General features: G+C 54.6%; 1 protein-coding gene across 1 annotated transcript; it reads right to left on the bottom strand.

Moving 5' to 3' along the window:
- Window positions 1–24: 24 nt before the first annotated feature.
- Window positions 25–16,824, bottom strand: PTPN22 (protein tyrosine phosphatase non-receptor type 22; the record flags this gene model as incomplete). The annotated part of the gene is made up of 22 exons (XM_084276039.1): window positions 25–235; window positions 431–495; window positions 1,062–1,139; window positions 1,791–1,821; window positions 2,465–2,568; window positions 2,851–2,931; window positions 3,335–3,362; window positions 3,899–4,029; window positions 4,171–4,254; window positions 5,195–5,934; window positions 6,685–6,761; window positions 8,069–8,161; window positions 8,706–8,783; window positions 9,350–9,416; window positions 9,926–10,068; window positions 10,485–10,544; window positions 10,639–10,710; window positions 11,043–11,081; window positions 11,435–11,530; window positions 12,424–12,500; window positions 12,995–13,103; window positions 16,738–16,824. 21 exons carry the CDS (start codon window positions 16,822–16,824, stop codon window positions 431–433), a joined length of 2,340 nt encoding a protein of 779 aa, XP_084132165.1. The 3' UTR covers window positions 25–235.
- Window positions 16,825–17,079: the final 255 nt, after the last annotated feature.

Raw genomic sequence — 17,079 nt, 5'->3', positions numbered from 1 at the left:
CTGCCGGGGGCGCGCGCGCGGGGCGGTCCCGCGCCCGCCGGGTGACGTCGTCTGTCTCCAGGGAGCCGCCGCCGCCGTGCGGGGCCCGTGGCGCTGGGGTCGGAGCCTGCCCGCCGCTCCCGCTCTTGCCGAGCTGCTCCGCGGCCGCCGCTCGGGGCCGGGCGCGGCGCCGGGGTAGTGTCTGTGCGGCCGGTCGGCGCCGCCGTCCCGCTGGCCGCTGGTCGAGGCGGGCTGGCTGCAGCGGGGGAGAGAAGACACGTTATCCCCGGGCCGACAGGTGCCGGTTCTCGCTCGCCCGAGGCAGCCCGGGCGAGCGGCTTCTTCCCGGGTCTGGCTGCCGTCCCGCCGGGGCTGCAGACACCTCGCAGCAGCGCCTGACGGGCACCGGGCTGGGCAGAGCCCCCGGGGTCCCCGGGGCTGTGGCACCTACCTAAATATTCCACGCGGGCGGCGTCGTCCTCGGGCCTTTCGGTTTTGAAAATCGATTCGCAAAGCCTGGGAAGGAAGAGATCTGCGTGTGAGCCGTGGGGGTGATGAGATTCGTTGAGGTAACGCGGTGGTTAAAGCAACGTGTAACTTTAGCTCTTCCCCAGACTCTAAGACAGGGGAGACTCAAAGTAACACCCCGGCCATCCGGAGCCGACTGGTGCACAAAGGGTCTGCCAAGCTGTCTGGCCAGCACCACCCCTACACACCAGTGCCACCACGACTAGATCTTATGCCTGGTCTAGTCAATGACTGCTGGCTACTAGAAGAATTCCAGATGGAAACGGTGGTGTTTCTCCTCTGCTGCATTGCGCAACAGGAGCCTCACAGCCATGCCACAGCTTTGCCTTCCCCTCCCTCTCTCTTGCCACACAAGGGCTTTCAGACACAGGAAAGCCAAACGCTTCTGGGTTTGTGTGTTCCGCCCCTCCCTGTTCTCTAAACACTCAGTGAATAAAGTTGTAAGTGTGCAAAAGATAACGAGCAGTGTTAGTAACGTGTTCACATTCAGCCTGGGACATTCAGACTTGCAAAGCCCAGGTACTTCCTACAGGGAAACACAGAGGGACACGTACCGAAGTTCAGGAAAGACCTGGAGTGGTTGGATGGGGCAGGTCCTGATGGTTTTGTCAGTGATGATGGACTACAGATGCCTGGAAATACAAAAATGAGACTGAAGCCATGAGTCACTACGGTCGTGCCCTGGAGAGCTGGGCTGGGACACACGCAGTGCCATGAGCACAGGGACACTGGTGCGGACGCGGTTCCAGCACAGGGTTAATGACTCTCAGGTTTAACGAGGTGGATTGCTCAGAGCAGGGAGCCAGCGTCCTGCTGCATGATCCACTGGGAAAAATGTTTGCCCACAAACACTTTAAACAGCTTTCAGCAGTCTTATTTTCAAGATAAGCATTTTAATTGTAGATCGAAGGGAACTTAATGAGAAACTCATATTTATGCAGGGCAGAATCCAGGATGGGGCTCCCATTCCCCACAGCACCCCTGTCCCCCATCTTTAGACCATTTGTCCCACAACACTGGTTTGAATGACCTGAAGAATTTTGTAAGGTGGGAGCTGCCCCTGAGGTACCCAAAGGCATCACAAGGGCATGGCAGCATCCTTACAACACTAAAGCAATTGAGCTGGTGCTCGGCGAGCGAGCGCAGCGCTCCGGGTCCCGCTCCGCAGCGGGCAGGCGTGCAGCACCTCTCACATCTGGCTCTTGAAAATTCAGTCCCCCCCTATTTCGTCCTGAACTTTCTTAAAGCCATCAGGAAGATGCACAGTAGCCTGAGAGACTTACTCTTTCTCACGTTTTTGAATATTTTCAAGCTCTGCAGGGAAGGAGATAAAAAGGCTGGTTAGAAACAAACACAGCAGGCTGCGGGTTAGGTGCTGAGACAAAGGGAACTGGCTGATAAATGTATCGTGTACCACAAGGAGTCTGGTGCCTAGCTGCTGAGACTGAATGGCCAGACTCCTGCCTTTCACTTCCTCCCTTTCTTTCCCAGCCCACCCAGTGCCTCCCGTTCCTATTAGCCTTGCTCTCTTCCTCAGATGTGTTTCTGCTCAGCCACAACACCCTGCAGTAGGGCTGCTCGTGTGGTTAAATCACCAGGACCCCAGCAGGAGGAAGCTGGCGATGAGCAGAGTCTGTCCTACGCCGGAACGCAGGCTCCTCTCCAGCAGCTTCTTCCAGGAGGAAGCAGGGCTGGAGCTCAAGGGGCTGGAGCATGAGGGGCAGCGTTCCCAGGGCAGCGTGCCCAGGGCAGCACTGCGTGGACAGCAGGTTGGTTTGTGGTTGCACAACAGACTGTTTCGAGTGGCCTTGTTTCCTTGCCCTAAATCTGAGAGGTCTCAGAGCAGGCAATTTCCACAGGGTTAGCAGTGAGAAAGTACCAGCAGCTGTAGCTAGAAGGAACTCTCCTCTCACCCCCTCTGTTTTCAGTAGCTTGTCATTTGCCTCGTCCCTCTTACCTTGCTTCTCCGGAAGCATTTCGAAGGCTCTTTGGACGGTGGTTCAGAAGTGTTGCTCTCCAAGCCCACAGGACTTGCAGAACTCCTTGCAGCAGGCTGTGGACCTGGGAACACACATCACAACATCTCCAGTGGTCGCTCACGAGCCCTCCTGCTCTTTCCTAAGTGCTTTGTCCTTGCTTTTCATTTCCTCTCATCCAGCAGTTCTAGAGATTTCCAGCAGGTCCCCTAGTTGTGTTTACTTTCTGTGTATCTGCTGAATTAAGTCCTAAAGCACTAGAACTGGTGACAGCTTGGACAAGTGGCCACCATCTCCTCAGCTAATTACAGGTTTAGGTGTAAGTATAAAATCTTGGCTATGTGGGAGAGAAGAACTCAGCACTTACCTGCTGCATCAGCAAGAACAAATGAGTCCGGGGTTCTCTCAGGAAGCGGGGGAGGAGAGTCAGAGCGATCCCTGGTTGTCTCTGAGAAAGCAAAGATAAGAGAGCAGGTTACCTCGCTTTAAATCAGGTCTGTGTGCGTCTGGAGTCACTGAGAGGTCCGTGGCACTCTAACCAGCACGTGTCACTTGTCTCAGAGGAGACACACAGCAGGCAGCAGCCGATGCGACAGCCCTTGGCTGAGGAACATCGTCAGACACGGGGTGAGGCAGGAGCTGAGCAGGAAATCCAAAGCTACCAGGTCGTGTGGCTGCAGAACCGTCTCGTTCTGTTCACAACTATTGAGGTGCAGAGGTTTTTGAGCAACACAGAATTGGTGTTGGACTGAGCACTGATCCTAAAGACACCCACGGAACACAGCGAAGCAGCCACAGCAGCGAGCAGACCTTACTCCCAAAGACACTTCATCCCAGCATTAAACTTGTACCTGTCTGTGGGCTCCGAAGCTTCACACTCTGGAAACAAAGCACAAGGAAGGTGTGTGAAATTCCCACAACCAAACATTGCTCTCTTGCACACAAACAAGCCAGAGGAGACAAGGAAATGATGTTAGGTGCCCACACCCTCCCCCACACACCTCTGTGCTCGTGTAATGGAAGATAGACTCACGTCTTACTGTTTTGCTTTACAGAGCTGTAGCTCAGCTACCGGCAGGAGGATCAGGAGACGCCTACTTGTTCAGCTCCTGCCTGTGCCACAGGGCGGTGTGGACCTCAGCCCATCACCAAGAGGGACCTTGGGTTTGCTCCCTTGTATGGGATATAGGACTCCTCCCCCTTACCCCCCTCAAAAAAGAGTAAAAAATGTTTGAAGTGGATGTTGATAAGGAGGAACCTGACTAAGACCACATCTTCCTCCCAGTCCCCAATCTTGAAATAATTTATGCAAAGTACACAGTGCCAAAGCTGGGGTCTTTCTCACAGGAGGAAACATGATAAGGAACTTGGCATAGTGATAGTGCTTGGCAAGAGATAAAAAGCCACTTTCTTACCTTACATGGTCTCAGCCTCACTGAGTCATTAAATGCCTCTGAGTGAGACTCACCACTCCACTCTGAAGAGGTTCCGATATTTGTATTTCTGGCTGGAAGCTGAAAATCAGAAGTGGCCAGTGGAAACTCTCCTGGAAGCAATTGAACACAAGAGGGGTCATCGCTCAGCCCGGGCAGCCGGAGCAAAGGCACTGCTGGCTGCTGCAGCACCACACCAGCACCGGGAGAGCCCCAGAGCCCTTGGCAGCCCCTGCCTTCTCAAATGCACTTACCAGCTTCACTGGCCACAATAAAGGACTCAGGGGTTCGCTCGGGCAGGGGTGGAGGCTCATCATCATCCGTCTCTGGCAGGGGGCCTAATTGGGGAGACACAGAGAGGTTACCTGCAAGGTCCAACATGGCAGAACCGGAGAGACTCTGAGGTCAGACTGCTCCTGCCCAGCTGCACACCAGAGGGGATGGTTACCACCCTCTGAACTGTAGTTAAAATCCACATAGCCCTCAGCACCAATTCACCTGCCATTAGCTACAGCACTGGCAGCAGCATTCCCCTTGCAGGGGGGAAGGTGACGAGCGTGGCCCAGCACACAGCCCAGCTCACAGCAGCACCACTGCTGCTTGGCTTGCGCTGTGACTCCCAAAACTTTCGGAGAGGCTGGAGCCTATAGATAGCCAGCACACACACTTCTGTGATGCTGAGTGCTGAAGGGCCTGAGCAGGACAAAGCTGAAGAAGTGCCAAAGCTGCAGATAACAGGAAGTGTCCGTCTGGGCCAGGAATGACCAGACCAAGGACTAATCCTGCCTTCTTTATATGGTGGATGATGGCTTTAAGGCCACTCTGGGCAAAACACCAATGTGTTCTCTCAGTCTCAGTGGAATGTCAGCATCCCCCTGCATAACACTGCAGAAAGGAGTGTGTTTTGACCTGTTTATATTGCCAGAGAAGAACATTTCTGGGAGCTTTCTGAATGCTTCTGGTCTAAGACTTGGTCGGCACCAATCCCTGCCTTCCTGCAAGAGCTGTACCCAGGTGACACAGTTATCCAGAGCAGCTGAGGTACTTGAAGCCCAGAATCAAGCTCTTCTAAAAAATATTTTTTATGGGAAAAATTTAAGGCAGGATGAAACAAGTGCAAGGATGAAAGCAGTCACTCCCTCGGCTTCCACATGACCACAGTCCCAAGGAGCAGCTACAGCCCTGCCTGGACACCAAAGGACACCACTTGCCACTGCCCCCAGCACGCTGCAATCTGGAGCAACCGAGCCCAGCACAGCGCAGTGCTGCAGCACTTACTTGGGGAGGACATCCTCTTCTCGTTGAGCAGGGGAGCATGGTAGGACACAGGTCTGGGTGGTGGGGAGCTGGCTGCAGCAGGCTGCAGCGAGGCACCCGGGGTGCAGGAGGGGAGCAGAGCATCCTGCCCCTCTGCAAGGCACTTGGCAAGCAGCGGGGACACGGGGTCCTCTGGAGAGGGTGAAGAGAAGTAAGGGTCTTCAGCTGAGCAGAAGTAAGGGTAGAGACATTTCCCACGGTTCCTGCAGCTTGGGGGGCTGTCTGTGCCTTGTCTTGAGTGGCTCAGCTCAAGAGGGGCAAATCCGCTCTGCTTCTCCGCCTGGAAGCCTGAGTAACAGGCAGTTGGCAGCTGCGAACCCGAACCAGGCTCTGCGTCCCCTTCGTCCTGTCCCCAGCCCTGTCCCTGCTGCACCAGCACAAACGGGGTGGATGCCGCCCGTGTCAGAGGTGCTTTGCCCCGAGACCCTCGCCCGCCTGCTGCCTTCGGTTCCGGGTTCAGGAGCAGCTGCTCGGGGGAGATGCTGTTGAACTCCAGGCTGCGGTGTTTCTGGAGAACATCCCCGATGCCCCAGCTGTCAGCAGCAGCTGCCGTCCTGCAGCTAATGTTCAAAGCACCAAAGGAGATGAAGGGGACTCCAGAGCCATCCTGTGATCCCACGGTAGATGATGATGTCAGGGATGCTTTGCTTTGCGCCTCTGGAGGAAGATGCTGGTGCACATCGGGTGCCTCCCACTGTGAGCTGCAATAAAGCACCGTGATGTCAACTCAGAGCCATGTCATACTCAGAAATCTTTTGGCCTTTTAACCAGGCCCCATGGCATTGCTCCTAAGCACACCACAGACCCAGTTCAGCCTCAGGTGAGGACTCTGCTCCCTTGTGCCCCATTCGAACACCACAAAGTGCTGAACCGTGGGTGAAGCACCCCCCCAGTGCAGCCTGTGCTGAACGGCAGAATTATTCACAGAAAGCAGACACTGCAGACCAAAACTTGCCCACCAAAGGACCCTGCCACCCCCTGAAGCTGCCTGTGTTGGGAAGCTGGAGTCTGCAGCCTTGCTGCTCCCACAGCAAGAGGCACCGGAGGGGCACGTGCAGATGAAAGATGGGACCGGTCTGGGACACCCCACAGGGTGCCCAGCTCCAGGCAGAGGTGCACCCGCACCGGGGTGTCCCCATTGCCTGTGTGCACTCTGCATGTGAAGCACCCTGTGAGCACAACGTGACACAGACCCCAGGGCAGAAGAGCGGGACAGATAACGGGATGCAGGGGAAGAGACAGTCTCAGAACCACATCCCTGAGCAGAGGAGGATTATGTTAGGAGCAGGTGGGACAAAGTGGGACTCAAGGGAGGGCAGAGCCCACTGGCAAATGAAGACAGCGTTCCCACAGAGCTGTGTCACCAAGCACACGTGAGGAAACGCGTCTGCCCGGCAGCGTGTGGGTGGCTGAAAGTACTGACCCAGGGGAAACTTGTGCTATGGCCTTACCAGGTTAGTAATCTCAGAGAGTAGATACCTTCCTCTGGAGTCGGGACTGGCTTGGCTACAGGATGCTGGTTTTGTACCTAGGGAAAGAAAAGGTTGGAGAACAAGAGAGCGAGGAGGAAGAATGCCAAGAACACAAACACGCTGTTTCAGGGGTTGGAATTGGTGCTATCTACTTCTGATTATTACTGCAGATTGGAAGTGACAAACACCAAGCTGGAGCTGAAACCTAAGGACAGATCCTCCTGAACAGCAATTCCCTCCAGCACCTTTCTGAAACGAGAGTACAGCGAGCAGTACAACCGTCCCGCTGTTCCAAACATCTGCACAACAGCCTGCACAGGCAGCTCTGCCCTCGGGTTCCGTGAGAGCATTCAGCCTGGTGTTGCCTGTGGCACTTCAGCACAGGACCATCCCCCCTCTGCACGGAGCTTTCGGGGGCCAGCGAGGTTGAGGCAGGCCAGCGGTTTGGCCAGGAGCTGCAAAACCACATCCGGACTTGAACTGTTTTCTATGTTTTCTGTCAACCTAAACTTGCCTCTCCCTTGCTTACAGGCAGAGGCTCTTTCCAGCTCTCTCCTCACACAGTTCTGGCTCGGAACATCCTGCAAGTCCAGCAGCAAAACAAAGGCACAAGTCACACCACAGGATCCTGTTCCCAGTTCTTTAGATTAAAAGCTTCTGGCAGAATAACCTGACTGTAACTTGTCAGCCTTCACCTAACAATGGCAACGCATCTCCTTTGGCCAGACTGCAGCCAGCAAGGTCAGGTCCATGCCAGTAGTCACAGAAGAACAGCACAAAGAGGAGCTGAACCATGGATGTTTTGTGTGTTCCTGTTTACATGCAACTTCACACCGAGACCACATTGTTTTCCCTCAGAGGTGTATCAGATTTGAAAGGCTTTGACATGTCTTTTCATGGTGTGTTTGAGCTCACTGTCTCTGCAGCCAGGCTGCAACGCCCCACTACTGCAGACCAGCTCGCAGCCACACCACCTTCTGCGCCCAAGCTTCCCAAACTGGACCAAACATCACTCTGGTGCTTGCAAGCACTCTGAAACCAAGTTTCACTGGCATGTCCACATGGAAATCAGCTGCTGCTGTGGAAAGGTGCTGCTGTTCTATTCACTCATTGCGCTAATATATCTAGAAAAGGCTGAATAAAAGTTTGCTCTCGCTTGGGGCCAAATCCTGTGATAAGCCTTGCAAGATCAGGGAGACTGCTGGATTTTCATGGGTTAGCTTGGAAAGAGGCTCTGTTTGGGCATAAAGGGAAGCTGATTCCCTGAAGGTCTGCAAGGGGATCTCTGCGGTAGGAATCTGGGTTAGAGCTGGCATGCCCCTGGCTGCAAGGGGCCACTCGTGCTTGTCCTGGGGACCTTTACCTGTGAAGCAGCAAAATCTTCCTGGGCATCAAGTGCTTTAATCTGCCTTGTGAAGAGCTCGATCACTGCATCATAAACCAGCTCATACTGCTCCTGTGTTCCAGACAAACAAAACAGGTGAGAGCCAGCACCTTGAGTACTTGTAAATGGTCACCTGTTACCCAAACCAAGCATCAGCCCCTGAGAGAAGCTGCCACTTTCCAGCCCGTTGGCAGGGCAAATTCTCAGAAGGGCAGAACCCACAACTTTCAGAGGGTTCAGCCTGAAACATTTGGGTGGGGGTTTTTTTGGGTACACAAACAATGCTGTTCTGCATTGAGCTTCCTCCTCAGCCTATCTCAGCTGAGAAGAGTTCCCACTTCATTTCCTGGCCAGTCCCTTGTTGCACATCATAAGTGTTCAATAAGTCAGACTGCAAGCCCTGAGCTTTCCAGCCCTCTACAAGGAAATGGTCAGCAACTAAATTATTTCTGCAAAATCATGCTTCTCATCAGAGCAGGGACCCTGCAGAACGTCGGTGCACCCCAGTCCCCAGCAGCACAGCCGCTCTGCGCTCCCCTGCTTGCAGCCCCAGCCGGGGCAGAGCTGAGGTCCCAGTATGGAGATGATACCAGTGGGTGGGAGTCCCTGGACATACCTTGGTCTGCACTATGGAAGGCCTTTGCGTGCGCATCTCCTGGATCAGACTGAAGATACTGAAGTTCACTGGAACAATCTTGCAAGAAAGAGACAAGGTGGAGAGTTAAAGACGGGTCTAACGCCAGGCAGCGTAGCGTGGGGTCTGCAATTCGGGCCTGCTGCTGTCAGGAGTTTTTAACTGCTCCAAGTGCCAGTTCTGGCGCTCAGCCCCCTTGCCTCCTCCCTCCTGACTCACACTCGGCAGAAAACAGACTTTTAACAGCAGTGAATAGTGCTGAGACACCCACTGCCCAGCTCAGCGGGCCTGGGGTCACTGCACAGAGCTGCGGCTCCTCCAAGTCCCAGGCGCTGGCCAGGCCAGGGGTTATCTTGCCCTTAAAACACACGTTTCTAAGGCAAGGAGTGTGCTCGTAAGGCCTGGACCTCTGGTGCTTAAGGGCAGACACACACACACAGGCATTAGGGCACGTTGAGGGTGGCAGGCCAGCGCAGAGCCCGGCCCCAAGCAACTGGAGGTCTGTCTGTTCAGGCCTCATCTGCCTGCAGTTGGAGGGCTGGGAGGGGGAGTGGGGCGGGAGGATGAGGGAGAGAGTGGGAGGCAGTGGTGCTGCACACAGGTGATGGGGACTGGCCGACACTCACTCCGTCCTTCAGCAGCTTCTGGGTGTAGTCGATGGCGCAGATCACCCCTGTTCTCCCACAGCCAGCACTGCAATGACAGTCACAGCGGGTCGTTACCAGAGGCCAGGGAATGGGCACGCTTTACTTTCTGATAAGGAAGTTTGGAAGGGAGCCACTGCCTCCAACCCTCCCGTCCCATGCCGCAGAGGGTGCAGCCCCATGCAATGGCCATCCTGCTCCTGCCACAGCCTCACCTGCCCCACCTAAGGCTCCCCTGGCCCACAGCTCCACAGCAGGCTGGAGGGCACGTCTGGGGCTCCCACAAGCAGCACTCAGTCCTGTGGTGACCAGCCCACATGTGGACATGCTCCATGCCAGTGGTCTCTGCACTATATGTGTTGCTGCTGGCCCGCTCTCTCCTCTCCTGCCACCCGGCTGTGCCAGCTGCCCTCAGAGGATGTCTTTGCTGTAGGACTTCCTTTGAGAGGAGCTCAGCTGCAGGCTCGGGCCAGCTGCCACCCCCATTGCTGCTCGGGAAGCAAGAGTGCAGGGGCCTGAGGGCCACAGCCCTTCCCCACCAGTGGCCGGCTCACCCACCTGCAGTGGATGCAGATGGGGACGTTGTCATCTGGCTGGTAGCGGCGGATCTCACTGATGAGATCCAGGATGGGGTCAATGGACGAGGGGACGTCGTGGTCTGGCCAGTTTTTATAGTGGAACTGGTGGACGGTGCGGATTTCCTGCAAGAGGACCAGAGAATTGGTGGGGTCTGGGGCCACCAACGGGATGCTGCCACAGCTCCCATGGGCACAGACTGCAGCATCGGCACGGCAAGGGGAACCAGCATGCCACAGACATCTCCAGTTCCCATCTGCATCTTCTGGCGATGGTTAGAGGTGCAGCCTGCAGCTACAAAAGCAGCACTGCCATCTGAGGACATTCTTGATGTTAGCTGTTGTCCTCACTCACCCAGGCTCTCATTTGCCAGGACTGGCAAACAGCTTCAGAAACTGAGGTTTGAGTTATCTAATTTTTTACTAAAACAACGGGCTGAGCAGCACAACATTTTCTGCCCCGAGTGTGCTATCTTTTAATGTATCATTCACACAATAAAGCTAGCTGAGACACATTTCCTGCCTTGACCTTTCCTACTTACCTCCTTCAGGGTCACCTTCAAAGTCCTAATCACATACTCGTTTTTCTTCTCCTCAGCGTCCTGCAGAACAAGAAGTTAGAGTCACTTCTTCTGTGGATGACACGACTTTCCAGAGCACGCGATGTGACGTGGTGCCCACAGCAGCTGTACTCACACAGAGGATGGAGAAAGCACCGCACTGCAGGGGAGAGCCGCCCGCCTCCGCCCAGTACCGCTCACATTTCTTCTGTTGGGAGAAGCAGGGCACGTTTAGTTATTCACCACCCACGCTGCCCCTGCCTCCCTTTGCAGGATAAAACTCGTGCCAGGGGGATGCTGCTCTCACAGCCAGCCAGCTCCAGCCTCCCTCCCCCCAGAGCCATCGTTATGGGGTTCTCCCTTCCAAGCAGGCTAGCTACACTATGGGAAGCAGTTTAAGGGTCTGCAAGCTGAGGCTCTGGGAACTCCTCATATCAAACAGAAACTTGCTGTTGCTAATGAGATCTAAAAGACATCTGCACCTCCCCACCCTGTCCCCGGCACTGACACTGCAGAGGCCCTGTTGGACACAGTACTCACCTTTCCCATTTCAAACTCCATACAAGCCATGACCACCGTCTGCAGAGAGAAGATTTGTTAGAAAAGTCTGAGCACAAGTTTCTTATCCAGGCAGTAAAACCAACCTCATCACTCGCAGGTACTTGTTAGCAGCGAGGACATTCTGTGGGCTGCCTTGTCCCAGTCCCAGGCTGCCAGACAAACCCAACACAAGATATCATCCACTGCCCGGGTGCGAGGGCTTTCCCCACTCAGAGCCCCAAGCAGCTCCTGTCTCAGCACGAGTGAGGAGGTGGCTCAGGGGAAGGATGCGGGGCACACACAACATTGGGGTAAAGCCCTAGTGCTCCCACTGCCTGGCTGTGCAGCTTCTCTTTGTACCAAACAGAAAGGAATAGAAGTCTCCACCTTACCAGCACTTCGTACTCCCAAATCATCCTCCAGAAGTCAACGACAGTAGTGGGGAGAGGACCCTGGGTTGCAATGTATGCTCTTGGCCCATAGACACCCTAAAACAGCGCAGACATTGAGATGTATTTGCATGGTTCACTAGCAGAGATAAAAGTCACCCCTCTCTCTGAATCCCACTTCTACCCAGTGAGCCCACTAAGGTTTTAGAAGGGCTTTTATGTAGTTACATTTTAGGCACCTGCTTTAAATTAAATATCCTGAAACAAACACTATGCAAAGCTTCCAAAGCAGACCAGGCCAGGGAGCTGGGCTTGAGTTGGGCTCTGCTCCCAGAGACCACTGGTTCCTGCAGTGCATTTGGGAGCCTGGAAGTGGTACTGCACCATCAGATCCAGCTCTCCACCTTGACACGTCTGTGGCTGCTGGCCAAAGGCCAAACCGTGACCCCCTCATGAAGGTTTGTTCTTCTGCAGATGGGCCATGAAGAGCCCTTGGTCACTGCAGTGGAGAGTGAAGGAAACCTCCTCTGTGTGTGTGTGTATCTGTTAGAGAAGGGCTGGAGCACAGGAGTGTCCCCAGACACTCGGGTGGCAGCTGACCCACACAGTTTCTCACCACTGCAGTGCGACTCAGCCCTGCTGCAGTGCAAAGCTTCCTGCCTCTGTGCTGGTTTCAGGCAGGGCGACTCTGGCTACAGGCAATTTTGCACCACTGTCACCCACCAAAGGCAGAAACACCGACAAGGAAGTCAGGGCTGTGAGCCACAAACTGTTCCACCCCTGTGCAGCACACGTCCCCTGCGCTGCAGGGGCTGTGTAAAGGCCTCGCTGGCCACATCGCCTGTACCCCGACTGTCCTCGAGCACAGGCCAGGATCTCCAGCACAGCCCTTTCACTCACCACAGTCACAGACCGGCCACAACTCCACCAGACACCACTAACTGCTCTGACCACCCCTTTTGCATGGCACAGCACCACAACAGAAGCAATACCTTGATGAAGTTGGCATTGATGTAATGAGAATCTGCATCGGATGTGATCAGGGACAGATTCACTCTGCTGTGGTCAACTGCGGGCAAAAAAGCAGAAGAAGCAGCAGTTACTGCTTGTCTTCCACGGGGGCTGAGCTCCTCAGACTGCAGCATGAGGTGCTGTGGAGGAGCACGCACATCCGAGCTCATCCCAGAGCAGGTGGGGGCTGAGCAAGCAGGGAATGCCTCCTTCTGCCCCATGGATGGCCCTGCACAGCCCTGCTGCTGCCTACACGTGGGCAGCAGACAGGGAAGCTCTCATTCGGAGCCGTGCTGAGGACCCAGGCAAGCTGCAGATGTTGCCACTACCCCAGAGCAGTACCAATCTCCTCTGGCTGTGGAGCGGGGCAAGCCTGGAATCACCCTGTACCCCATCTTACAGGCTCAAATGAGGTCTTTGGGTTTAGATTATTCATTTTTTTTCCAAGCTAGAATGGATGAAGGGGACAGTCTACTCAAGCTGGTGGGGGAGGGAGGGAAAAAAGAAAGAAAAAAAAAAGCTGAATAGGAACATTTGCCTTTTCCAACCTACAGGGTAAGATGTCCTTGTATCTGTTCTTCTTGATATTCTCTGGTTGCTCAGATGTTGCTGTAGGGTAGATTTTATCCGCTCTGTACTTTGTTGACTGCCTTTTCAGCTTCTGTGATAAAAGAATGGAACAAATTACAGCAGACGTGCTACATGTAACACTACTAGAGAGGACGTGTGAAGGTCCCTGGCCTGACCCGCTCACTACCACAAAGCAAGGGCTGCACCATTAATTCTTTCCTGAGTAGCTTTTCTCAAGGCGCTCGAAGCAAGAATAGAGACAGAAGCCACCCCAGAGCCCCAGCACAACTTCTGAAGAATGGAAAGTGTGTGCTGAGGCAGTGCCCACACAAGGCTCAGGCACGTAGGCTTCTGAAGTGAAAGGATGCGTTCATACAGCACAGAGAGCATCGCCCTCACAAATAAGTGGCACACAGGGGAACCATTCTCAGTACAAATGGCTCCCAGATAAGAGGAGCAACTATGTTAAACCACCATTAACAAAACATAGCAGGAAAGACAGATGAACGGATTGATTTGTCTCTCTTTGGTAGGGATGGTCCCTCTGTAGCAGCAAACAGCAATGCTCCAGCCACTAAAGCAACCTAAGCAAAGTAGCTACATGTGCTGATGAAACAGAAGGGAGAAGGGGTCCTAGGACAGACCCTTAGGGGTGTGAATCTCTCAGCTCTTTTGTTTCCAGGATGGAGCTGCAGCACTCCTGGTGAGTTCCAGCATTTCTTTCCAGCTAAAGCATACAGTTTTATTTCACTGACATCAGCTTCTAAATAACACACTGCTCATTACCATCACTCCAGAAGCACTGCTCTTGATGTATTTTTGCTCTCATAACTTTTTGCCTGCCTCACCAGTTTTCTTGCCACCAAGGGGTGCTTCTGATTTAAAACAAAAGGCCATTTCTCTAATCAGCATCTCCACTGGACTCCCTTTCCCACCACCCTGGAGCTATCCTTCACAGCCCTTCTCCTGGACATCACTGCCAGGGTCCAGAGCATCTGGCCAACACCAGGGCACCCTCAGTACCCTGTGCCTTCAGGAAAGAAAGGTGTGCTGGGAGAAGAGCCCAGGGAAGGGACCGCGGCACACAGGAGCTGCGAGGTGAGGGGGCTGCTCATGCCTCTTCCACAGCTCGTGGTGACCCCCCTGAGCTGACAGGCAGTGGGAATGGTGGCTCAGCCACTCATGGCATGGGGAATTTGGCAGCAATCAGCACGCTGGTCTCAGTGACAGGGGACTGAAATAGCCCTGTCCCCGGAGGGGCGAGTGCCGAAGAGGGGTCAGACCCTCCGGCCGGTACCGGCAGAGCCCTCCTGTGTGCTCCAGGGCTGGGAGGCTGCAACTGTCACGACAGCACGTGAGCAGGGATGAGAGCAGGGATCTCAGGAGTCCTGAGGGTCTCAGGACTCTGGATTTTGGGGGCTCGCCCTTAATCGCTCGGAGAGTCAGCGCGCCAGTGACCTTCCCGCGGAGCTCGAAAGCGGCGGCATTTCAGCTCTCCCAAAAGTTCTCATCCAGCTCCCAGTGTGCCGTCCCCTGCCCTTGCTTGCTGCAGACCCGACACGTGAGCAGCAGCAGAAGAGCTGTACAGCTCCCTTTGACCCCAGCCTGTGCTAGACGGGCACCTGTAAGGACAGGGCACCCCTCAGGCCTGCCTAGAGGTGCAGAACGACGGTACTTGCCAAAAGACCTCGTCGGGAGCTGCAGGGCTTTTGAGCTCGTGTGTACCTGACCAAGCCCAGCAGCCCCTTAGCAATACCACAGGTAAAAGGCCTGTATAACAACGTGTCTCGTCTCCGCAGTATTCCTCTGCACAGATACTCCACTCCAGATCCAAGTCACAGCTGCTCTTTTGTAACATTATACCCTAAATTCTGCTGCTCTCCAGCCACAGCACCGCAGGAGCTGCATCCCACTGACCTGGATGGAACAAGTCAGAGGCTCAGCACCATCCACGTGTCTGGTCTCTGTTAATCAGGAACACAGGGGCAGGCACAGTGTGACAGAAGTTGTGGGACAGGATGGGTTTTGTGCACTACACATCGCTGTGAGCCCCGGAGCTCTTCTGGCCTTGGTCAGATCCTCCCCTGCCTCCTCCCGCTGTGATCCCAACTTCCAGGGGAAGCTTTCAGGGAGGACCATCACTGCGTACTGGAGGCAGTCTTCTCAGAGCTAAGAATCCCCTCACCCCTCTGTGCCTGCATAAACTGACATAAAACTGCTTGGGGAATGCCTATGTAGCAGAAAGTAAGGGAGATCAAGCTCTGGCTGTGAGCCTGCACAAACAGATGAAGAGGGCTTGAACAAGAAAGCCCTGTCCTCTACTGCACCACCACCACCACCACAGTCTGCATGTAGAACTGCCCGTTCACACAGAGAGGGGAGGTGTTGGGATGGGAAGATAGCATCGTGTGTTTTACCCAGTTGGGAAATGCCAGCCGTTCACCATCGCCTGGTAAAACTTCCGCGCTTGCAAACGTGGCCGGCAGCTCAGGCCATCCTGGGAAGATCTCTTCCTGCTACAAGAGGAAACGCAGCCTTGACCACTTCTACCTGCCTCTTTGGTCAGAGTTCAGTGTCCGCTCGGCTGCTGGAGCTGCCTCCTCCTGCACCAGGGCTCAGCCACCGGCTGCCTCACACAGAGCAGCACGACCCCAGCACGGCAGCGAGGGGGAAATTCAGCAGCCTGTGACAGCACTTTGTTCCATGGAACAACAGAGTGTCACTGCAGACTCAGATTAATCACTTCCCTCCAACCCAGACACCTAGAAACCAAGCACTAAGCTTTTCCCAAGTGTTTGAAGTCCCAGCCTTCACTGGTGTGACGAAGCAGGGCTGGATCTCGTGGGCACTGCTGAGGTACCCCAGTGCCTTCCCACAGACTGCTGCCTGATGCAATCCTTCTCTGGGGAAGGGGGCAGCTCAGAGCCAGCGTTCAAAACTTCTCAGACCAAACAGATGCACCATATCTACCCCTCCCTATGTCTGCTAAAGCTGGAAGATGCCTTTGCTTCCCAGAACAACCTTCCTCCAGCTGATGGATCAGCAGCCGTCACCAGCCACCAGCTTTAACTGCGAGACAGTGAACTCCTGTCTAAGACTCGCCCCTGCCAGCTCACAAGTGAAAAGATGCCAGGGAGCTCACAGATTGGGGCACACAGCGTGGGCGGTGAGAAAGGGCCCGTCCAGCCACTCAGACCACTGTCTGCCCACGCATGGGCCACCGTGCCTGGTGTCTGTGTGTGGGGGAAGGATCTCAGGTCCTCAGGGCGTTCGAGCACCCGCTCCCTGCTCTGCGGGCAGTACAGGGGCTCTACTGAAAGGGCAAAGGAAAAGCTATCTCCAGCAGCAAGCAGAGCTCCCTGGCAGGAGCACTTGAGTGGCATTTACAACAGGCTGCGATGTGGAGACAGGGCAGCCGCTCCATATCCCCAGTGGTGTTACCAGGCGAAGTGAAACTGTCTCCTGGCAAGTGCATTCACGAAGCAGAAAACAGGAAGCACTTGGGTAATTCTTTAAAAAGTAGAGTTTTACTTTGAATGCAGACTAGTAAATTAATTTCTGTCTTTACATTCCTTTTACCACAGTCAGCTCCTCTGTCTCTTGGTGCTGTAAGATTCATAGAAAATCTCATTGTCCAATGCAAACCACATCCCCGTTTGAGAAGCGACTGCGCGGTTCCCTTTAAAATCAACTGAAGCACAGAGCCGTGCTTTGAGCCCACTTACCAGAAACTCTTCCACAAAGTCTTTCTGGTTGAGCTTCTTGCCTTGGGCCCTCTCCAGGTTCTGCAGCAGTATCTCCCTTTGGTCCATGTTGCCGGAGACCGAGCGCGACTGGCCTGCTGAGCCTGGGAACGGACATGTCAAATGCGCTGCCGCGGAAAGCACCAGCCCGGAGAGCACTGGCGGCAGGCTGTGGTTTACTGACTTCATCACCAGCCTTAAAGGAAATTAGTACGTAACAGACACCGTGGCCAAATAACAAAACAAAGCACATAACCTGGAGCCCTAGCGCCTCCCTTCAAACGCACCCGTGTGCCCCGCGTGTCCTGCGGCAGGGGCAGGAGC

Source organism: Gallinula chloropus, assembly GCF_964237585.1.
Source record: "Gallinula chloropus genome assembly, chromosome: 27".
Lineage (NCBI taxonomy): Eukaryota > Metazoa > Chordata > Aves > Gruiformes > Rallidae > Gallinula > Gallinula chloropus.
The sequence above is the reverse complement of the archived record's forward strand: the minus strand, read 5'-3'. Positions and strand labels throughout refer to the sequence as shown.